General features: G+C 39.3%; 1 protein-coding gene across 1 annotated transcript; it reads left to right on the plus strand.

Annotated features, from left to right (window-relative positions):
- The first annotated feature begins 5,869 nt into the window (after positions 1-5,869).
- LOC134218193 (protein takeout-like) lies at positions 5,870-9,782 on the plus strand. Its single transcript, XM_062697101.1, has 4 exons — positions 5,870-6,010; positions 6,076-6,313; positions 6,380-6,507; positions 9,027-9,782. The coding sequence occupies exons 1-4, from the start codon at positions 5,947-5,949 to the stop codon at positions 9,326-9,328; spliced, it is 732 nt and encodes a 243-aa protein (XP_062553085.1). The 5' UTR covers positions 5,870-5,946; the 3' UTR covers positions 9,329-9,782.
- Positions 9,783-24,232: the final 14,450 nt, after the last annotated feature.

A 24,232-nucleotide genomic window follows, 5' to 3' on the forward strand; every position in this document is an offset into this window, starting at 1 on the left:
GATGCATTTGACATTTGTGGTTTTATTGTGTGGTTTATTATGGTTTTGAAGATAACTATAAGCCCATCAATAAAGCTTATCCTATGGTATTAAGAAAAGCTGTAATAAAACCGTTAAAAAACTTAAAAAAAACCGTAAAGCCTTGAAATTGTTATTTGGGTCCTCATCGCCTTCAAGACGTCCAAGTACTTAGCCTCGTCCGTCTTGATGACTAGGGTATCGCCCCTGCAGCTATTGGCACCTACCCTAGACTTCTTGCTACCCTCATTCGCCTGGGCCTTCTTTTCGGCCCTTGACGTCTTCGGTTTCCTCTTGTTTTTGACCAGGGTCCAGGAGACGTCATCTCCCTCTATTTCCCTGGTCTGGTGCGGCTGAGAGCTCTCAGCCTGCCGTAACCCCTTACCACCGTCTTTCCTGGGTGGACGGACCTTTCCAGGTCCTTCCTCCCCCGGTTTTGGAGGTACCTGGCCGGGGTTCAGCTTCCCAGCCCCACTACCCTTGTTCGGGGTAGTAACCCTCCGCGTTTTGGAGTGGCCCCCAGGGAGCTCATCCCCTGGCGACTGTCTCCCCAGTTTTTGTGTTTGCTCCGTTGGAGCCCGAGTTCGCCCTTGCCCGAGTTCGCGAATCCTTGGGCCTCAGTCTGGGTAGACCTCGACTCCACGGATTTCATGCAAAAATGTCACTCATTTTTCAAGCACTTATTCTTTACCGATTTGCTCGCAACAAGTTGCATTCGATGCACAGTGATTGTTTCCTATTGAAAATTGGCCGGATCGGACTCTGGGCTCAGAAGTTATGGCCAAAATACAATTTTTTTAATACCAAAAAAGGGCGCGCGAAAATTTCTCACTCATTTTCTAGGCACTTATCCTTATCCGATTTGCTCGAACATGTCGTCCAAGAAGACGCTGAATTAGAGGGAATTATGTTCATAGATAGTCAGAGAGGTCTCATGCTAACTAACATCGTAATTGTTTAAAGTCATGTTTGTCATTTTCTTGTCAGAGTCACACTATTCAGCCAGTTTTCATGCTATTTAGATGTCTATTGTCATTGTACGCGTTCAAAATCAACCGAAGCAGTTTATCCGACTCACATGGAACATGCTGCCCAATGCTTCATCGTAGAAACTGAGACGGAAGTTTTTTTTTTATCAAATATAAGAAAGTGTTCAATTCCAGATTTATAAAAAATGACAAGCTAATAACTTTTGAAGCAGTTTTCCAGCCGTACAAGGATCATGTCGTCCATTAAGACACTGTTGAACTGGCTCAAAAGACATTATATTTACAACTTTAATAGATATTCTCTCCCATTATCTCATTCTTAATTATATAGATTGATGTGTACGATGTCATTTTTGTCTTTATGGTCAGAAGGTATGGGTTCCTCGAATTACTTTGTTTACCTAAGTTATTGGTTCTTCATGGTTTTCGTTCTGTGTCAATACTATCAAACACAATGTAAATTATGTCTTGTAAAAAGTGGAAACTGTTCGTGCATTTGGTCTATTTTATTGTTATTCCTTTGTCAAGGTAGTCTAAGACTATTATTATGTTCTAAAAAGTAGCTTAATCGTTTCTAAACTGTCAATATCTATAATTTACTAATGATCAGTTATGAGTCAACTATAGGATTCACTTTTCGGTGGCAAAGTAAAGCTTCATCACGCCTATTCCCTACTATTAGAAAAAATTATCGAGAATGAAGCCGTCATAAGATTGTTCATATACCATCATTCTAATGTGTGGTATTTTTTATAATAGTTCTTCGAAGTGAGACATAACAAAATAAGACTGGCACCACGTTCCTAGTTTTAAAAAAACTTCTACTCAGTGAATCCAGTAGTCATTTTCCTACGAATGTCTTGAATACATTGTGTATCAATAAATGCCTAGCTAGCTAAATATAAGCGTGGCTACGACTCATGACTCATCGTCACAGGGAACGCATCAGAAAAGTATTGTCGAAAAGAAGAGAACTCACATCACTATCACTGATGAAAAAGGCCTCTGCCTGACTGCACTACCATTCAAGGCTCCAAGACACGATGTTCGTTGGATTACATGTATATGCCGTAAATTGCTGCGTCAATGCCAGATATGTAAGGCGGCACCAAACAAAAATAGTCAACATGTGATACCACCACGACAGGATATGTCTTTGGTTGCCATATCAGTGCTAATGGCGTAAGCCGACCCACCGCGGCAAGGTAACATATCCGAGGGGAAGGGACCGCAAATGGATATGAATTGATGGAAAAAGGAAAATATATCCCCCTAAAGTACTATTTCGGCCTCTCTTATGTGTTTTTCTTATTTTATAATGCGCGAGAAAGGCATCACCAACGCTAAGTGGATTGATTTGGGTTTTTCTTTATTACATTCACTGTACATAATGATTTTGATTCATTTTGCTAATATTGCAATATAAATCAGCATTGATACTACATTCGCGTTCGCGCTTATTGCACATTCATACACAGAAAACGGGGAAGGGTCATTTGGCCGAAGCCCGTTTGGCAGAAAGTCATTTGGCCGAATAGGACATCTGATTGAATAGATCATTTGGCTGAATAGCTCATTTGACCGAACATCTTAACGGGCTGAGCAGGACATTTGGCCGAATAGGTCATTTGAAAAACGAGAAACGAGGTGTGGAAAGTGAGACGTCTCCCTTCTCACTACTTATTTCCCACTTCTCACTGTGAGAAGTGATACGTCTCACTACTCACTTCTTATTTCTCATTTTTCACAGTGAGAAGTGAGAAATGAGGAATAAGAAGTAAGACGTCTCAATTCTCACTCCTTATTTCTCACATGTCTCACTCAGGAATAAGGAGAAGTCAAAAGTGAGAAACGAGGTGTGAGAAGTGAGACGTCTAACTATCTACTTCTCATTGTAAAAAGTGAGAAGCGCGAAGTGAGTAGCAAGACGTTTCACTACTCACTTCGCGCTTTTCACTGTTTACAGTGAGAAGTGAGAAATGAGGAGTGAGAAGTGAGACGTCTCACTACTCACTTCTAATTTCTCACTGCTTACTGTAAAAAGTGAGAATTGGGAAATAAGTAGTGAGTCGTCTCACTTCTCACTTCGCAGTACTCACTTTTCACAGTGAGTACTGAGTGGGAAATGAGGAGTGAGAAGTGAGACGTCTGGCGAAGTTGGTAGTGGGCGTCCTACTACTCGCTTTTCGCTTCTCATTTTCACTATGAGAAGTTGAAAATAAGTAGTGAGAAGTGAGTTCACTGAATTGTTTAAATTTGATAAAATAACTAGTCAAAATATTTAAACAAACCTATTGCCAATTAAGGACCATCAGACATTCTTTGTCCCCTAATTGGACATAGCATGTAACGCAGAGGAGGACCAACGCGCACTTGGAGTTTTCGAAAGAAAAATGCTGCGTACCATCTATGGTGGGGTGCAGATGGCGGACGGTACGTGGATAAGGCGTATGAACCACGAGTTGCATGAGCTGCTGGGAGAACCATCCATCGTTCACACCTCGAAAATCATAAGATTGCGATGGGCCGGGCACATAGCCAGAATTTTGGAAAATAAACCAGTGAAAATGGCTCTCGACAATGATCCAATGGACACAAAAAGGCGAGGTGCACAACGAACAAGGTGGATCGATCAGGTGGAGGACGATCTACGGACCTTCCGTAGGCTGCGTGGTTGGCGACGGAGAAGACTCTTATGTTCAAGTCTGAGAAAACAAGAAAAAATTTAACGCAGAGCTAGTTTATGGTAATAACGATTTTACTTCACAGCTCATCTGCGGTCACCTCAGCCCACTTTTTAATAATTTTTACAATGTAAGTGCCACTTAGTGTTAAGCAGGCGGCCTAAGCAAAGTGTTTTATTTTAAAATCCTTCTAGTTTGAGAAATAATAATCCAATTCAGGCTGACACTTAAACTTATTGGAATGTAGACCCGACATTCTGGGAATTTCAACTCGAAATTTCTGAAAGTTCTGAAAATTCTTCGGTTTTTGCATGACAAATAATAAACAGTGGCGTGCCGGTATCGAATCCAACAGAAATTAAATGAATTGACATGGAAATTTGGTTTCAGGAACTCTGAACAGAGGATTAAAATTTTATTTCGTTTTAAATTGATTTTTGTTTTGTTCTACTTTGTTCAGTTTGATTCTGTTATGTTTGGAATTTGATTTTTATTGTAATGTTTACTGAAATGGATTTGAATATGCTGAATCACTTAAACCGTAGTTGATTTCCAAATTTATAAATTTTGGAAAAATTGTTGTAGACTTCAAGGAGGGGGCCTAGGCGTACCGGAAAAGTCTATGAAAGTCTACTAGGGGGAGGGGTTTTTGAAAATGTGAAATTTCGGTCACGTGGTTTGAGGACAGCCCCCTTCCAATAGTCTTTTTCCAGTCTGCACAATAAACCGGACAAATTATGACACCTCTTAATACATAATAATTGTTTTCCGAAGAGTGGAATAGTAAAATATGCAGAACATTTTAATGAAAAGTTTAGTACAGGGTTTCCTGGAGATGACATTTCATACCTAACAGCAGTACCATGAATACTTCACTACTCCACTTTTGATCATTTCACAATATACCATCCATATACCACACTGGAATCGATCTGAATTATCGAATATATGTCATTTGCGTTTGTTGAATGAACATTTTCCCATGTCTTTGTAGTTTAAATGTGTGAGCCTCATACCAAAAGATATTTTAGTTAGGGGTCTTTCACAAATTACGTAACGCTCCACATAGGAGTAAATGAGGTAAATTCCTGGCCCCGTGCTCTAGGGGAAGGGCGGGGTTAGGCCACGCGTTACGATCCATACTAAAACTAAACCTTTCATACAAAAAGTGTTACGAGGGGGAGGGTGGGGGTCAAAAATCATCAAATTTAGCGTTACGTAATTTCAGAAAGAACCCTTACCAGATAAAGATTGTCGCTTCGGTTCCCTTTGTTCTGCTGTCCGAAACATGTGTGGTACTTAACTGTCAAATCGTATGTATTTTTCCTTCATTGACATTTAGATCCCCTATCTTCGCCAGCAAAAGATGTTCCGGACAGCGACGACAGCGACAATCTTTATCTAGTAACTAAAATATCTTTTCTCATACCTTAATAAGTTTCAGACTCTGCATTACGAGTTTATAGTTTTGATAAATTCGACTGCAACTCTTCCTCCTAGGATATTACCATTTCTTATGACATTTCTTGAAAACAAAACGCGCGAACGTCTCACTGCTGAGTTATGGAAGGCTGCTCCAGGCAGCGCAGTGGAAAGTCCCTCATCGCATCGTGACCTGAACTCATCCAAACTGGTTCGTTGTATTGTTATTAAGTACAAACCGTCGACAAAATGTGACCCTGGTTAAACATTCGTTAGAAGATTCTAGCATTTGCTGTGGAGAGAGCGTATTCTGCAAAAAGATGATGCTCTCCGATGCCACAAAGTGAGGTTATAAAGCGTACAAACCCTCTGTTTGTCCCTTTCATTCATTAAGTGTAAGAAATCAGCTAAAGAACTTTCTTTAGCAATGTACGAACTTATTCCAGCAGGAGATTGAGTTGTCTCCAACCGCTCTCGGTGAGGTCGTAAATCAGTAATTAGCTATCGATCGACTGCAATCTCCCAATTCGGGACGATCCACGTGCCCCGCCTCGGATGATGGAATGCTCAATGAAGATGTTCGCTCACTTTAATCGGTTGATCAGCTGAGCTGCTTGATATCGAGAAAGACTTTAATGTGATGCCAGCGGATTATGCACATGCAAGCTTCCTCTACTGCGCTCCCATGATTGTTGGCAGTTATTAGCGGGATTTGTAGTATAAAACGGTCAAGGAATTGTGGCTTGGGTTCTAATGTTCGTCCAGAAGTTGTGTGGGATAGAGCAGCTAATTAGATCTGTTGAACTGCAAGGCGAATAATAGGTGCACTCAAAATGAAACAATTAGTGATCAACTTTCTAGTAGTGCTTAGCTTTCACTATGGAAAATCCAGCTTGGGTATATGATGGTGAAGTGGTTGTGAACTCGCAGTTTGAAGAATTCAACCTTCGATTATTTTTTAGCCCCGGTCCTGAGTATTTGCTCAAAAAATGATCCAAATTTGGAAAAGTGCATTATAAATGTTGTGGAGAGCATACGGCAGAATGTGATTGATGCAAATTACGGAGATGGTCGAAAAGCACCCAAATTCGATCCAATATATTTTGAGCGGATGGAAATGGAAAATGGAGCTGGATTTCGTTTGGTGCTAACCAACGTGACCATCAAAGGAGCAGGTGGATTCATTATCAAAAAAATTCGGTTGGTTAATATGATTTCCTGGAGAGAGTATTCTTACAAGTGTTAATTTGGTTTATGGCGTTGCAGGCCAAATATAGCTGAAACGAAGTTTGAAATAACTTCGATTATACCAAAAATGAATATCGTTGGGCAATACAATTTGAATATCCTTTTGTTGGGAGCCGCTGGAAGAGGAGATTTTCGTTTACAACTTAGTAAGTACTTACTAGTTATCATCTAATCATGGTCATTGCACCAAAGGGGTCTGTTTTTGGCAGCAGTTGTTTTGAGACTAATAAACGTATTTGGCGGATAAGTTCAAACTTCGGTCTGTTCGGATATTTTTTTTTATCATTGCACAGAGTGTGGGGTCTCCAGAAAGCAGAGAGCTGGGCTTAGCTGGGAGAAGTAATTAGCACGATTTTGTCGGAAGCACCACACTTGTTCCACTCTTTTCTTATGCCCTTCAGTTGTACATACGAATAATCAAATAATAACGAAAAGTGTGCTCATTTAGTCGTGTATAAACTACGCATAGATCATGCGACGGGTGAGCAAATAGACGAACTGTCTATTCTCATCTCGAAACACACCAATTTCATCGCTTCTTTTTACTGTTATATGTGTGCTCACTGCTATCAAAATTTGCTTTTCGTTTCTTTATTTTGTATATGATGAATATAGGAGCTCTTAGATAAAGGGGGAAAGGCCGTTTGGCCGAATACAGTTCGGCCGTATGCCATTTGGGCGAATGTCACTAGGCCGAAAGTTGTTTGGCCGAATATACCATTTGGCCGAATAGACCATTAGGCCGACAGCCCTTTGGCCGAAATGGTCGTTTGCCCGAAAGGGTTGTTTGGCCGAAAGGGTCATTTGGCCGGAAGGGTCATTTGACCGAAAGGGTCATTTGGCCGAAAGGTCGTTTGGCAGAAATGGTCATTTGGTCTAATATGACATTAAACTGAAAAGGTCATTTGAGAAGCGAGAAATTAGGAATGAGAAGAGAGACGTCTCAATTCTCATTCCTAATTTCTCACTTCTCTCTGTTAAGTTTTAGCCCATATTTCTCTTCCTTGTCACACTTGTTGTATGAATGATGATGGGGTCTGACCCTTCCATCCAAAAATGGGAATTTGACTTATAAACCTCCCAGTTAATAACTGTGGAAGTGCTTAATGAACATTAAGCAGCAAGGCTGCAATGTCCCAGCGGAAGAAGAAGAAGAAGAAGAAAGATTCCACGTCGATTATGACTGAGGCTTTCACAGGTCTACCATCTCCGAAACCTGGCTTCGACGTCCGCGTGCTCATTCACGGTGCGGAGACGCATTGGATTTCGGATGGTAGCGAGCGTGGCAAGCTTACCGGCCCTCAGTAGACCTTCATCTTCTAGATTTCGATCACCGCTTCCGTATCGTGCGGCGTGGCAATTACGTCCGGCTCAACAACCACCTGCACGAGACGCACGGGTTGCGAGGCCAATCGCCAATCACTTTTGGCTCGTTCCATTCACCACTGAATTCGCCGAATTTCTTCTCGGCCTTCTCAATGTCAAACACTCCAAAACTTGCTTCTATTACCAAGTTTTCTCAGCAGATTCGCTATCGATAATTTCACCTTAACTACCGATTTTACAATATGTCCAGCTTTGTCTCCCAAATCCTTTTCCTCGTTCTTCTCTTTACAAACTTCCCCACTCATTCTCGTAATTAAGACGGTCGAAAGTTTTCTCGTTGTCAATGAAAACCAATTATAGGGTCTCTTGGAATTCGTTGACATGATAAGGAAAAGTGACAATATGGTTCACGCAAGGTCACCCAACGCAGAATCCTGCCTACTTCTGCCGGAAAGTTGTATAGATCTTCTATTGAATCCATTCCAGTCTAAAATCGCTTCAAATTGGACTTCAAGAACAATATACAGCAACATGATGCCTTGCCTTGTAATCGCATATAGAGAAGTCATCTTCTTTAGGCACTTTCACTTAGAAACCCTGCATCCAGTTTGCACACCACGGAGATCTGACAAGAAGAGGACGATCCAAACAATTCAAGCTGAATAAGCTGAATAAACTAATTGGTGCAATAAGCGCTTTATACGCTTCCAATTAATGTGGGAGTCATGACTTGTTGCTCACCGATTGACACACTGAGGTGAAAGTCTATAAACACACACTGAAGGTAACTTAATCAAACCCGTCATTCTTCTTCTTCTTCTCTCATTAAAAATAGCGAAACAAATCCTCTAGCATAGGACGCAATGATTGATATTTCGTGGATTATTTGCGCGATACGAACATGTTGCATTTGAGATACCGATTAGTTATTTTTAGAGGTGAATTCCAAATGATACTTATCTCAACATTGTAGTTTTCAATCCTAGAACAATGATATGGAGGTCAATAAATTATTTCATTCAAATGTTCTTCTTCTTCTTCTTATTGGTGTTACGAGAGAGTTCAATCTCTAGAAGCATTATAGGTTGCAGCAATAATCTAAATATCTTATTCCGTCCATTTAATCCAACTATTAGCCTCGTGTTTTGCTGACCTTAAGTATATCTATGTTGAACTTCTAAACAACCGCCTAAAACTGACATATATCTGGCTTCATGACATTTGTACCTGAAAGAAAAAATGATCAATAAATTTCAACACATAAAAAATATTAATATCTATTTTTTTTCAATTCGAACACCCAAATTTGAACATTCCCATAATAACATATTTTTTTCAGATGACACCATCGCCAACCTGCAGATGCAGTACCGCCGGATACCAAAGGACGGGAAAAACTTTGTCCGGTTCGATCCGATTGATCTGAAGCTGCAGTTTTCGAAGGCCAAGTTTCACTTCAAGGGGCTGTTCAACGGTGACCCAGCGTTACAGCAGTTCTTTAACCGTGCCATCGATGACAATCCGAACGTAATATTGGACGAGGTGAAGCCCAGTTTTGAGAAGAACCTTGGGCGGGTTTTCACAGATATCTCCAACAGTGTTGTGGAGGGAGCGGAAGAGAATGAGTTGCTGCCACCGTGAATTCCAATGAATAACAATTTTAGAACTTGTGCGCTGTTAGGGTTAATGATAATGAAACTAATATAAGGATTCTCAAGGAATAGTTACATTTTTTGTGAGAAATATACTCCATCATTGTTTGTTTTATTTGAATCTGTTTTAGGTACGAAGATTTTTTATAAAATGGATTTTAATTGTTGATTCCCTACGAACAATTTTGGCTGAATAAGCTAGTTTACTAGCTGAAGAAGGATATTTTTGGTTGAATAAATGCTCTACTAGCTTCTGATGTTTGTTGGGTTAGTTGGCCCTTGAGAAATTGAAAATTTGATATCAATAAATCATCTTATCAAGCAAGAATAAACATCTTAGTTAATACACTTCAAATAGCAGTAAGTAGGGTAACGGTACCAATAGTGGAAGTATTAGTAGATCGATAAAAGGAATTTTTTTTTTGAAATTGAAAATTATGGGAAATTTACAGCTTTGATATTTTAGTCAATAGATAAACTAATAAATTTGATAACAAAAATGAGATAGATGTCATTTAACATCACCAATTTAAAAAATTTGCTTGCACCACTATGGGTACACTGTTCCTTTAGTGGCGGTAACAATGAATGTTCGTTTCCATAGTGGTGCTATCCATTGGTTTATTATGAGACTCGCCACTATTGGTATAGTTAAACCACTATAGGTGCAAGGGAGTCAATTTTGTTTAGGAAAACCATTGTTTTCAATAGTTTTTCAAACGAAATCCTAAAATAAGTTGCATTTAACAGGATATTTAAAGCACGGCGCATCAACTGAAACCATCGTGAAGTGTATAAATATGATAAATCTCATTAAAACCCCACTACCTCCACTATTGGTGCTACCACCACTAAGGGTACGGTTACCCTAGGCTGTTTGAATTGCAATCCCTAAAAATGTCCGAGAATGTGCCATGATTCTTGACTTCGAAATATTTGTGAAGCCAGTTAACTTTTCTAGCAAAATCGTAAAGTTGTGGGTCTTCTTCTTCTTCTTATTGGCATAAAATCCCCGCAGCTTAGTATTCATCAAGCACTTCCACATTTGTTATTTGCTAGGATTCTAAGCCAAGTTACCATTTTTGCATTCGTATATCACGAGGCTAACACGATGATGCTGCTATGCCCAGAGAAGTCGGAAAATTTCGATCCCAAAAATTTCCTAGACCGTTCCGGTCCAAACCCAACCACCTTCAACATGGTCTTGCTTTATAGCCGTGCATATCACCGCACGCCCAATGAGAATAGATATAAGGTGAGGAAGAAGACCAAATGCAAGTGTGTTAGTGGATGATGAAAAATGTAAACAGCAAATGGTGACGTACATATTTGCACGGCTTCTTATGGGAGCTCGTTCGAATGTAGTAGTGAACGCTTTTTCGCCATACACAAAAGGCACGCACACAATATATAGATTTCCATACCTTAGTATTTATTTACATTGCCGCACGCCTAAGGAACTGCCGTAATCTGAGAAAGTGACGTAAGCGTCAAATAACAACATGCATGTTTTCCATTTTTCTGTTAAAGAGCTCGATGAGTACTACTCGTTAACACCATTTTCGGAAACACTTTTTCAGATTACGGCAGGGAAGACCCCAGAGTTGTGGATAATGCTAGTAAAACACTATTTTGAAAGGTTTTTATAATTTTTTCTTCCTTTATTTAGGTGAATTTTTTAATTTTAAGTTCTTCACTCCTTGTTGAAAAGCTGACCGAGTTCCTGTCGGAATATGAAGCTATTGATGAAGAAGAAAATGTTCTAAGCAATCGTGAACATTTATGAAACAGGGGAGAACAGTGCAAAACGCACCACGGGGCAAAATGGCCTAACTTATAAAAATACTCATATAATCTTTTGTAGGACATTTCTGAACGAATATTACCACTGCAATTCAATTTAAGTTATCCATTTTACTGCCGTTCTACGCATAATTGTCCCATGTTAGTTTTGCCTTTCTCGTACAACAAAGTTGTACCAGAAAGGCTTTCATTTCACTCCCAAAACGTACTTTTTATAGAGCGCTTGTAGACCCATAGTATTATATACCATTCGATTCAGCTCGACAAACTGAGCAAATGTCTGTCTGTCCGTGTGTGTGTGTCCGTGTGTGTGTGTGCGTATGTGTGTGCACATTGAAACATTAGCCAATTTTTCTAGTACTAAACCTGAATCGATTTTGCTACAACAAGTTGCATTCGATGGGGAATGTTTTCTTCTTGTTCACTATTGAGTTTCATAATGATGGCACTTCTCAAAAAATAGTAAATATTCAAAGAGTTATGAGACATCATTATTTCGTAACAAATAAGCTATCGATTTTCTAGGTTATGTTCTCCCAAGACACAATTTATTCGAAACCGGCACACTGACAGCATAGAATACACAGCTTACACGGAAGAAAAAACTTCACAAAGAAACATAGAAACCCATTAATGAGTTAAAAAGTACCTATTTTAAGATTTCATGTATACACTGAAAATTCTCGTTTATTTTTTCAAAATGACCTAAGAACATATTTTCATGAATGAATTTTAATATTGCGATCAACAGACCAATATGATAGCTTTTGATTGCAGTACACAAATTAATTCATGAAAAAAGGTGACATATGTTCTTTTTAAAAGTTAAGCGTCATTTCTGCCATTTCTTTCCCCTATGGGCCGATGTGAGCAGTGAGAAGTGAAAAGTGAGACGTGAGAAGTGCGAAGTGAGGAGTGAAAAGTAAGAAGTAAGAAATGGAAAATGAGAAATGAAAAATCACCAGATGATCCGAAATGAAAACAAAAATGTTTTTCCAAATTTAATCTAGACTATCCTTTGAAAAGAGCTGAAATTTTTTTTGCTAATATTTTCAAATGGATATAATAGAAAAACGACGCATCCCACAAAAAAGTGTTGTATGGGTGACCATCGCAAAATCAGTCAAACTTTCTAGTGAAAATATCGGAAACAATCCAAATTGAGCCCTACACTGAAAAAATCAGTTTAAAAATTTTAAAGTCGATTTGCGAAAAAACGCCCTTTTTTATTTAAATGAAATTTTGTCTCAAGATAGGTGATTATGTTCCCTACCAACCGTCCATACATCGCTGGGCACTCCTAAGGAAAAAAGTTTTTCTAACAAAAACTTTTTCTTGTCGGAATTATTTTCAGTGTATTTTCATCTGAAATTAAACCAATGAAAGCCATCGTTATAGAACCCCAAGCAAATCTATTTTTATGATACATTGTCTAATTTAGTCACTAAATAAAGTTTGTTTTAAATTAAGAGTAATATTAAGAAGGGTTTATATCTTCAAAAAATATTATATTCCATTATTAGCTTCTTTAGTTGCGACTAGCCACCCTATAACCAGAGACCGGCGGAGTGAAAACTGTCGAAATGGCAACGTATGAAAATGCATGAAATCATGACAATGATACTGGCAGCACTTGAACTTTTTGCTTGCTTCTTATGGAAGCAAAAAGTAAACAAGTCGAAATGGAACCACTTTTGACGGTTCGATTGGAACCAAGATGGCGTCTTCGCCGATCTCTTATTCTAGTATTTCTAGTTGCGACCAGTTACGACCAAAACATTGTACTCTGCCTGACTGTACATGAATACTTAATATGAGTATATTATGTATACATATGTTAAATCCACCCCTTAAAGACACTGAAAAAATCAATTCCGTCAAGAAAAGTTTTTGTAAGAATTTTTTTTCCCTTCAAAGTGCCCAGCTTGCGATGTATGGACGGTTGGTAGGGAACATAATCACCTATCTTGAGACAAAATTTCGTCCAAATCGAAAAGGGCGTTTTTTTGCAAATCGACTTTTAATTTTTTAAATCGATTTTTTTAGTGTAGGGTTCAATTTTGAGTTTTTCAAAAAGTTTTATTAGAAAGTTTGACTGATTTTGCGATAGTCACCCATACAACACTTTTTTGTAGGAAGGGTCGTTTTTCGATTATATCCATTTGAAAAAATCAGTAAAAACAAGTTTGACCCTTTTCAAAAGATAGTCTGAATCAAATTTGAATAACTAAGTATGCACTTTTCTTTAACTGCACTTCTTAAATATTGACCAATAAATTTACAAAAAGTCAACTTAAACAATCAGAACACTTGCAAGTTCCCATAAAGGTTCTATTTTGGCTTTACGCATTTTATTACATTTCCCGCATAACTTTTCAAAAGGACCTAAGTAAATTTTTTTCATGAATTCTCGCTTAACTTTTCAAAAGGACGTAAGTAACATTTTTTTTCATGAATTAATTTGAATACTGCAATCAATAGCTTTCATGTTGTTCTGTTGATTGCAGTACTCAAATTAATTCATGAAAAAAATATTACTTAGGTCCTTTTGATAAATTATGCGAGATCTATAGTACAGCAGAAAGTCCATTGCTGATAAACGTTCATTTCGAACAATACACCGCAGATTACTGGTTAATTTTTTTTTACATATACTCTGTCTCGCTCAAACCAACAGCGAATAATCTAGCGACTACTTTAACGAACTATTTAAGGAACAGCTACTTTAACCGACCGTGTCCATTTAGCAAGTACGGTGTTGAACATAATCTGGAGATTAAAATAACACTTTAATAAAGTTTAAAAAAACTTAGCAAGTAACCGCACAATATTGAGTAAAACAAATTAAGGGTGTAGCATTTCTGCATGCGGTGAATGAATTTCGCACCGTGTATATAACTGACAGCATGAATGTTTGTGTTGCTTCTTTCGTGCTTTATTGATGATGCTAACCTCTCAAGCAAAGTTTTCCAAAGCTTCAAATGTGGAACACGAAAACTAATGGACGAACACACACGCGCTAGAGACCCGAAGCCGATGACTTCATCCGCTCGCATCAACACAGCTGTAAAAGTTTCATCGTTAGAAATAAAAATCGCATACCTACGTACATGCTTTCTCGTGCGCTCGTTACGTTTGCTGCCATTTTGTTTCATGCTTTGGAAGGAAAGAAGAGGCGTGCAGTTAGCCACTGCTTTTTGGTTTGGGTGGTTTGGTTGGTTTGGGTGGAATGATGATGTAGTTTGGGCATATGGGTGATTTCATACACCTCCTTATTTCCATATTATGCGGCTTTTTCATTTATATTTATGTGAATTGTTGGTTTCATTTTCACAAATGTACTTGTACAATTATTACACAAAGGGATGCAAAATCAATGTATGACATACAACTAGTATTATTGAACTTTAATATTACATTGGTGAAAAAACACTACGTGGGAATCAGGAAAGTTGGAAACATATCGAATTTCAATCCATATGTATTTTTCAAAACGCGCCGTTGCGCTAATCATTGTATTTACTATCGCTAATCATTGTACTATCGCACGATCGCATATTTGTAACATATGCATTTTTTCCTTTCTCGTACAACAAAGTTGTACCGAAAGGCTATATGATTGCTAAAAAACTTGATAGAAGGCCCGGAGACCCATAGTGTTATATACCGATCGACTCAGCTCGACAAACTGAGGTGACGTCTGTTTTTGTGTATGTGTACAAATTTTGTAGGCACACTTTTAGAACTTAGAATTATCTGATTTACTCGCAACAAGTTGCATTCGACGGAATTGTTTGCTATTGGAAATGGGCCCGATCATTGCTTTTCGAATTATTGAAAAATCATTGTTTTTTTCCCCAAAGGTCCCCCTTGAAAATTCAAAGAACAATTTTTTGAATGGTGGCAAGGCAAAATATTAAAAATGATCGAAAAAATGTGATCTATTCCCCAAAGAGCTTTTTGACCTTTCTAATGTGATTTTTTCAATATATTTTATAATGCACGAGAAAGGCATCATCACTGCTAGGTGGATTAATCTGGGTTTTTTTGTAGATGTTAACTTTTTACATAGAACAATCTGTTTTGACCTGAATTTTTCGAAAACTTTCACAAACATCGAACTTTGTTCGGAAATCATTGAAAACAACATCAAGTCCATTTGTCCCATTGCTCAATTTCTACACAAAATTGTCTCGCGGTAATGAAATTCATTATTATGGCAGATTCTGTTATTGTATGGCGTAATGCTCATTGGAATAGTATTTTGTGTTTAGATCTTCCAAACCTAGTCTGTTGCAGTGGCTAATAGGGGCGATCTGAAAAATTGTCATTTCAACCACGTGGACAGATCACTCCCATAGATGAAGCATCGCAGTAGTCATTCACGATATCATGCACTGAGCGGGACTGGTATGCGTAGAAACCACCAAACAAGAGCTGTATTTCTCGGCATAACTGTCCCGCCAAACTTTTTATTATGATTTATGATTTTTTAAGATGTAAAGTGAAGTAAAGAAAAAGCCCAAACCAATCTCTATTTCTGAATTTTTTGCAAATATGCATCGGTATCACACCGGTGTGACCGGTATTCATAATGGTATGATTGTATAAAAAAATCGCTGAACAGTTTCGAAAATTTGGCTTGAGATGAACTTTTGGAATTGGAGGGCCGTTTGTGGTCATCTCAGAAAACTTAGTTTATTGCGCACATAATTCGCCCGTATGGATGGTTACGAATAAAATAGCGATGCTCTTATCAATCCTCCTAGAAGTGAGTTAAAAACTTCTCTTTCGACAGCGGCAACCTTCCCACTGAAGTATTGCCTGGACGAGCCACCAGTTGGCTCGGTAGGGGATGTGGACTGTATCTATGCCCTTCGGCTGAAGGGCCTCCAAGTCCAAACGATAGCGACTGCAGGACAAATTATTCTTTCACTCTTATTAGCCTTGAGAAAGGCTGGTTATTTGGCTAGTCCAGAAAAGTAGCTGTTAGTTTCGTTCAAAAGTATATTTCACGTCAATGGTTTACAAAAAACTGAATGCTCTTGAGCGAATGCACATTTCTTATATACATGATGTTGAATCCTATCTGCCTCCTGATTGGTCGGCCAATCAGCGTGCGTCATGTATCCAAGGCGTCAATGCTGTCGGTGTTCTCGTCTATGGCTTCTTCTTCTTCTTTCTCGCTGCTGGCGTCCAATTCATAACGGTTCTTTTCGCTCGGCACACACCAGCAAGCCAAGAAAGCAAGTTCAACTATCATTCGAGTGGGTAGTAGTGCGTGTTTATTGTTAAATGGTGAAAGGCTGTACAATCTGTTCTGGAGTTTAGATTATTTGGTCTACCAGGTCAACTGCGGTCGATAACTATCCAAAATCGGTCAGTCATGTCCATACAAGTCCGTAGAGCCCACGCGTATGATTTTCAGCTCAGATATGCCCAAACCAGATGTTGTAGGCTCTCCAAATTGTTCTGGAGTTTGGATAAATTGGTCTACCAAGTCAACTGCACTCGATAGCTATGCGAAATCGACCAGTCATGTCCGTACAAGTCCGTAGAGCCCATGCGTATGATTTGCAGCTCAGATATACCCAAACCAGATGTTCTAGGCTCTCCAAACTGCTCTGGAGTTTGGATGATTTGGTCTACCAGGTCAACTGCGGTCGATAGCTATCTGAAATCGACCAGTCATGTCCGTACAAGTCCGTAGAGCCCACGCGTATGATTTGCAGCTCAGATATACCCAAACCAGATGTTCTAGGTTCTCCAAACTGTTCTGGAGTTTGGATCCATTGCTCTACCAGGTCAACTGCGCTTGATAGCTATCCGAAATCGATCAGTCATGTCCATACAAGTCCATAGAGTCCACGCGTATGATTTGCAGCTTACACACTTAATTTTTTTTACCGGGATCTCAGCAAAATGTTGAACTTTTACCGAGAATTGCACAGCCGTGCCCCATATTTTTTGCTGAGATTTCTGTCAAAATTGCTGATAATCAGCAAATAATTTGCCGGAAATCAGCTAACAAACGCTATTTAAACCGTAATATCAGTTATTTATTTTGCTGGCGCACGACTGTTCGGATAGCTATCTGAAATCGACCAGTCATGTCCATACAAGTCCGTAGTGCCCACGCGTATGATTTGCAACACAGATATACCCAAACCAGATGTTCTAGGCTTTGCAATGTGTTCTGGAGTTTGGATCAAATGGTTCACCATGCCAACTGCATTCGATAGCTATCTGAAATCGACCATTCATGCCCATACAAGCCCGTAGAGCCCATGCGTTTGATATTCCACTCAGTTTTTCTCAAACCAGATATTCTTGGTTCTCAACACTATTGTGGACTTTGAATCAGGTCAACTGGTCAACTGCGCTCGATGCAAATCTGACAGCAACCAATCATATTCATACAAATCCTGGAAGCACACGTGTATGATTTGAAACTCAGTACAGTCGGGATTCGCTGGTTGGGATTTTAATACTTGGGTCACTTTTAAATTGCCCAAACGGGATTGGGCGTCACTGGACATCATTTGTGATGTTCAAGTCGAAATACACGTGTTCAAATGGCTGTCAGTTGACCCAACTAAAAAACCGAATTCGTTAGTTGGGCCGAGGTCGTGGCCCAACCAGCGAATCGCGACTGTAATACCCGGTTTTAGGTTTTTCTTCTGTTCTGAAGTTTGGATCAATTGGTCGCAAATTCCTCCAGGAAATCCTCCGGAAGTTTTTCCGTGGATTCTTCTCGAAGATCGTGGGGAAGAGCTTTCTGGAATTCCTCTGGAAATTCCTCCGGAAGTTCTTCCAAGAATTACTCCGGAAGTTCATTCAGGAATTCTTCCGGAAGTTACTCCAGGAGGTGGATGAATTTCAACCGTAAATTTTGTAGTTCAATTTTCGGAATGGCTTTCAGTCGTGAATAATGCCGTTGACAATTTTATTTCATCACCGACGTTTCGATCCGGGGATGGGATCTTCTTCACGGCTCGATGGAAGTCAATTTGTTAATTACCGCTATATTCGAACGGAGTTTTGTCACGTTATAAGTGGAAATTGTTTCTGGCCTCATTGGACAAAATATAGCTCACTTCGAACATATTTCGACACTAATTTTGTCACACACTATAGAGGGTTTTTGCAGCCCGATGATGGGTGATTACATCCTATCCCCGGATCGAAACGTCAGTGATAAAATAAAATTGTCAAAGCTATTATTTACGACTCTAGGAATTCCTCCGAAATTTTCCTGAAATTCCTCCGGAAGCTCCTCCAGAAGTTTCTAAGGAAGTTCCTTTAGGAATTCTTTTGGAAGTTCCTTTAGGAATTCCTCCTGAAGTTCCTCCATAAATTCCTACAGAAGTTCCTCCAGAAATTCCTCCAAAAATATCTCCGGAAAGTCCTCCAGGAATTCCTTCGGAACTTCCTCCAGGAAGTCTTCTGAAATTCCTCCGAAAGTTCCTCCAAGAATTCCTACTGAAGTTCTTCCAGGAATTCCTCCCGATGTTCCTCCAGGAATTCCTCCGGAAAGTCCTCCGGGAATTCCTCCGGAAGTTCTTTCAGCAATTTCTCTGGAAGTTCCTTCAGCAATTCCTCCGGAAGTTCCTTCAGCAATTCATCCGGAAGTTCCTCCAGAAATTCCTCAGGGAGTTCCTCTCCTAGTAGCACACATGTATCACATAGGTTACTGCAACTCATATATAACCAGATTTGGTCACAATCAACCATTTTTGTCTGACTTATGTTGCTCGGGACCAGGAATTCCTTCGGAAGTTCCTGCAGGAATTCTCCCAGGAATACCTCCGTTCCTCCAGTAATTCCTTTGCAAGTTTTGCAGGATTTCCTCCAGAAAGTCGTCCAGGAATTCCTCCGGAAGTTCCTCCAGAAAGTCGTCCAGGAATTCCTCCGGAAGTTCCTACAGTAATTCCGCCGGAAGTCCCTCCAGTAGTTCCTCCGGAAGTTCCTCCAGTATTTCCTCCGGAAGTTCCTCCAGCAATTCCTCCGGAAGTTTCTCCAGAAATTTCTCCGGAAGTTCCTCCAGGAATTCCTCCGGATGTTCCTTCGGGAATTCCTCCGGAAGTTCCTCCAGGAATTCTTGCTAAATTCTTCTAAATTCCTCCGTTATGATCTGGTTAATCTGGTAGACAAATTTATTCAAACTTTATAACTGTTTGGAGAACCTAGAACATATGGTTTGGGTATATCTGAGCTGCAAATCATACGCATGGGCATTACGGACTTTTATTGACATGACTGGTCAATTTCAGATAGCTATCAACCGTAGTTGACGTGGTAGACCAATTGATCCAAACTCCCGAACGTATTGGAGATCCTAGAGTTGCAAATCATACTCATGGGATCTAAAGACTTGTATGGGCTCGACTGGTCGATTTCAGATAGGTATCGAGCACAGTTGACATGGTAGACCATTGAGCTTGAGCTTGAGCTTGAGCTTGATTGACTGCTCGTAGTTGCTACTCCATTATGACCAGATCAGCTGTTCTTGCACAGGGAACCAACAGATGTTTGCTTGGGACTAGCACACATCTTCAATGTACAAGTACTGGTGATCTCATTTGTTAGGTCATACTGGCGCCTGCCACGTCAGAATGCAAGTCAATGTAGGGAAGGGAGGAAATGATGATGCAATCACTCGCCCACTGCAAGCCGAATATACCTCTGCACTTGCCACGAGTTCATGCGGAATTTGTTGGAATTTCTGGGTTAGGTTGAGAGGCAGAGGTTCGTCTTGCTAACGAGCTGCCAATGTGATAGATAGGAGAAGGTAACTGATGGAATTTCTAATTGAATGTAGGAAACGAACTCTATAGTTCATTTCCAATTCTAGCAGATTACTGTTAGAATACTCAAGTTGAAGGTATAGGAATAAAAATGGAAACGGTCTGAAAGTCCATTTCCAGTTCTAGTGATTGCTAGAACATGAGAAATATAGAGGAAGATACAAAGTAGGAGAATGGAACGGACCTGGGATTGAACCCACGACCTCCTGCGTATGAGGCAGAAGCAGTAGCCATATGACTACCAAGCCCGCTTCGAAACAAGAGAGATCACGCACAGAACTGATTAATTTTATTACCGGCCGCGCAATGCAGATCACAATAATTCGTCCGACCGCGCGATCGTTCTGCGGTCCGAAACAAGAGAGATCACGCACAGAACTGATTAATTTTATTACCGGCCGCGCAATGCAGATCACAATAATTGGACCGGCCGCGCGATCGGGCGTCTATCCGGAACAAGAGAGATCACGCACAGAACTGATTAATTTTATTACCGGCCGCGCAATGCAGATCACAATAATTCGTCCGACCGCGCGATCGTTCTGCTGTCCGAAACATGAGAGATCACGCACAGAACTGATAAATTTTATTACCGGCCGCGCAATGCAGATCACAATAATTCGTCCGACCGCGCGATCGTTCTGCTGTCCGAAACAAGAGAGATCACGCACAGAACTGATTAATTTTATTACCGGCCGCGCAATGCAGATCACAATAATTCGTCCGACCGCGCGATCGTTCTGCTGTCCGAAACATGAGAGATCACGCACAGAACTGATAAATTTTATTACCGGCCGCGCAATGCAGAACACAATAATTCGTCCGACCGCGCGATCGTTCTGCTGTCCGAAACAAGAGAGATCATGCACAGAACTCACAGTTGACATGGTAGACCATTTGATACAAACTCCAGAACACATTGGAGAACCTAGAACATCTGGTTTGGGTTTATCTGAGCTGCAAATAATACGCGTGGGCTCTACGGACTTGTATGGACGTGACAGGTCGATTTCGGATAGCTATCGAGCGTAGTTGACTTGGTAGAACAATTGATCCAAACTCCAGAACAGTTTGGAGAACCGCGAACATCTGGTTTATGTCAAACTGAGTGAAATATCGTTCATATGGCCTCTACAAACTGGCATGGACATGACGGGTTTTCATTGGCACGGGTTTTCGTAGTTTTCTTCGGCAAAACTTGCATATCATCTTTCATCAGTTATAGAAGTCGTTTTGGAGTCGCTAGGGATGTCCAGAAGAAACATATTGTTCACACATAGTATAGTCAATGCTAGAATAGTGTTATAAAACATTTTTGGAACCTGTAAGTGTTGTTCACACTGAAATATGTCATGTAAAGTAAATTTTACTATATTTTGGAAAAACCATCCTTACTCACGCCCCTCTAGGGAAAAAATGAGCATCCCTAGAAACATAACTCACCAGTATGGTGAAACTAGATGAGATGGGTAAGACATCCGTAAAAGAATTGTGAAAATCGGTCAAAAGACGGCTGAGAACCAGCTGTTTGAAAATTTAGTTCCCATGATTTTCTGATCACGGTAGTCCGCGTTAGTAATTTTATCACGGTATTCGTAGTGTTAAAAACTTGTTCAAAGCTTTAGAAATTCCGTCGATCTTTTTCAATGTAAATCGAAATCCGATCAAAAAAAATCTGTGAAAAAAAAGTTTCGCAGTGACATGAATCGTGCAGTTTTCTTGATTTTGACACATTGTGTTTTGAATTCATAGGGTATCGCGTAATAATAGCCGCGTGAAAATAAACCTCAGTGTAATAAATATTGCCTAGAAATCTGATAGTTTTCTCCGTAAATTTGATCTCAAAGTTTTCAAAGTTACAAAAAATTCAAAATTTTGATGGCTAAATCATGTCCGATGTAGGTCAAATTTTGCATTTTTTAGTGCTTAGGAAATGTTTGGGTAATGTCTGGTTTTTAAATTCGATGAAAAATTGTTTTCGCCATAAGAATTTTTTTTCGAAGTCCTAAACATTCGATTTTTGTTCAAAAAATTAATTCTCAAAGTTCATTCATGCATTTTAAGTCCTTTGGCATCTAAAAATAAAAAAAAAATACCCTTGTGGGAAAAAAAAAGTTTTGTCCGATTTAGCTCAAATTTTGCATAGGGAGATATTTTTGCCTACGAAAACGTTTGTGCATCGTCCGGTGTTAAAATTCAATGAAAAAAAATATATTAGAGAAAAAAACCGATTTTTTTCAAATTTTTTTTTATGTTACATTTTTTTTCGACGTTTCATGCATTTTTAGGTCATTGGGCATCAAAAACAAAAATTCGATTTTGGACTTTTACTTTTCCCCCCTTGGGAAAATTTTCGTGGGTGAACATTTCAAAACTTTAATGAATTTAAGGCACCCCTAAATGATGTCCGATTGCGCTCAAATTTTACATGGGTTCATATTTTGGGGTAATGAAACTTGTGAGCCATGTCGTTTTTGAAATTCGAAAATGTCATTTTCATTGGCAACCTACTGGAGAACTCAGTATTGAGTTGCAATCGCAACTTGCCAGAATAGGTGGTTTAAAAAAAAATCGCGAAGCTCTGGGATAGGCTTTCCGATGACCGCTCAAGGGTTAAAATTGCCATGAAATGGCGCATACAAGATAGCAAATACAGTTGTAATTATCAGAGCACATATTTACAAGCAGTTTTATGTTTTATAGAACGAAGCTAGAAAATTAGGTGCCAAATCAAATAGAGAAGCTCAACCAGTACCTCTTTAGGACAGGTTCTCGGGATGATTTAGCACATGGTATTGTTCTAAACACCTACAGCTTTCATTTGGTGCTTAAAGATCACAAATCGGTTTAAGTTTATCGGTTAAATTTAAGTTTTTGTGATCGTGATGAAATCTTGGTTCCCAATGGACCCTTATGTATAATGTGTCACTTGCATTATGGAAGGTTTGACTGGTCTTAAGACAATGTTTTAGATATCATGAACAACTTTTCAGTAGAGGGGAGCTTCTAATTTTGAAAAATTGCACTGTTGCCAACTCCATCGGTGTACCATTGGTTCCGGGTCTTCTGAAGAATTAATAATTTGAATTAATTACAATTCAATATCTAGTTTATTTCCAAAAATATTACGTTGTTATTTTATTATATCTCAATATACCTAATGGAGTTTCTGTCTAACGTACACTGAGGAAAATGGACGTATGATTTTCAATCAAACGCCTTATGAAAATTTGCCACAAGGAATCGGTATGAATTTCAATATGTTGCCTTATGAATGATGATTTTCATTTTAAAAAAAGTGAAGTGCGACAGACTGGATTCGAACCATGGACGTCGGGGTTGGGAGGCCGGTATGTAGACCACACGCCCATCGACGCTTGAATAGTCGGGAAGGTAACTGCGTATAAGAAGCACTGCTGGTGAAATAATCGGTCGAAGATTCATAAGGCGCCAGTTATGAATTTCGATAGTCCAGTTCGCTGGGTATACATTTTCAACATTCTTGTTCTCATACTGTACAAATTTATTTTACGAAAATAGGTTGAAGATCGAGTAAAATTAGTTTGACCCACAATTGTATGCGAAATCTCAACTTGTCACCCTCATTTGGCAGTGATTGTTGTAGATGATGTTAGAAAATTGTTTTAACCTGAGCGTTAGATCTCATAAGATTAGATGGGTATCATTGCAAGTAGGTAATTATTACGTGATGCAAAATTTGCATTTAGATCTGGAGTACACTTGAGTGGCTTTTTACGCGGATTTTGGTTTAACTCAATTTCCACAACTTTTTGAATATCGCCTAACTTTTATCCAAATTTTGTGCATTTTTAGTTGGGTCTACTTAATGGTTTTATGGAATTCAAAGGCCTTAAATAACAAAAAAATAATGCGTAAAAAACTATTCCAGTGTATACTTTTTTTTTGTGTGACGCATGATTGTGAGATGACTGATATTACAAGGATCAAATTGCAAACTTGTATTAGTTTATTTTCATTATAGTTCATTTAGATTGGTTAAGAAAAGCACTGTTATAGCTAAGGTGTTGGATGAATTCATTTGGTTATTTAGCGGCACACATAGCAATTCATGTAAACATAAAGGACCGAGCGATCACTATGTGCCCTTCTAAAAACCCTTCACCCAATATCACACATTAAATGTCATTATTTTGGTCATTACCAGCAAGAAACCCGGAAGTGTGCTTATCCAAAGCTAGACATACTTGAACGTGCAATCGCGGCTCGTCACTTGGTGAACGAATTTCGACGTGTCGACTTGC

This window comes from Armigeres subalbatus, chromosome 2 (assembly GCF_024139115.2).
Source record: "Armigeres subalbatus isolate Guangzhou_Male chromosome 2, GZ_Asu_2, whole genome shotgun sequence".
Classification (NCBI taxonomy): Eukaryota; Metazoa; Arthropoda; class Insecta; order Diptera; family Culicidae; genus Armigeres; species Armigeres subalbatus.

Excerpts from the sequence above, each read along its gene's own strand:
- LOC134218193 (XM_062697101.1), top strand. The coding sequence starts at position 5,947 with ATGAAACAATTAGTGATCAACTTTCTAGTAGTGCTTAGCTTTCACTAT. Across the intron at positions 6,314-6,379 it reads TTCATTATCAAAAAAATTCG|GCCAAATATAGCTGAAACGA; the intron begins GTTGGTTAATAT and ends ATGGCGTTGCAG. Across the intron at positions 6,508-9,026 it reads AGATTTTCGTTTACAACTTA|ATGACACCATCGCCAACCTG; the intron begins GTAAGTACTTAC and ends TATTTTTTTCAG.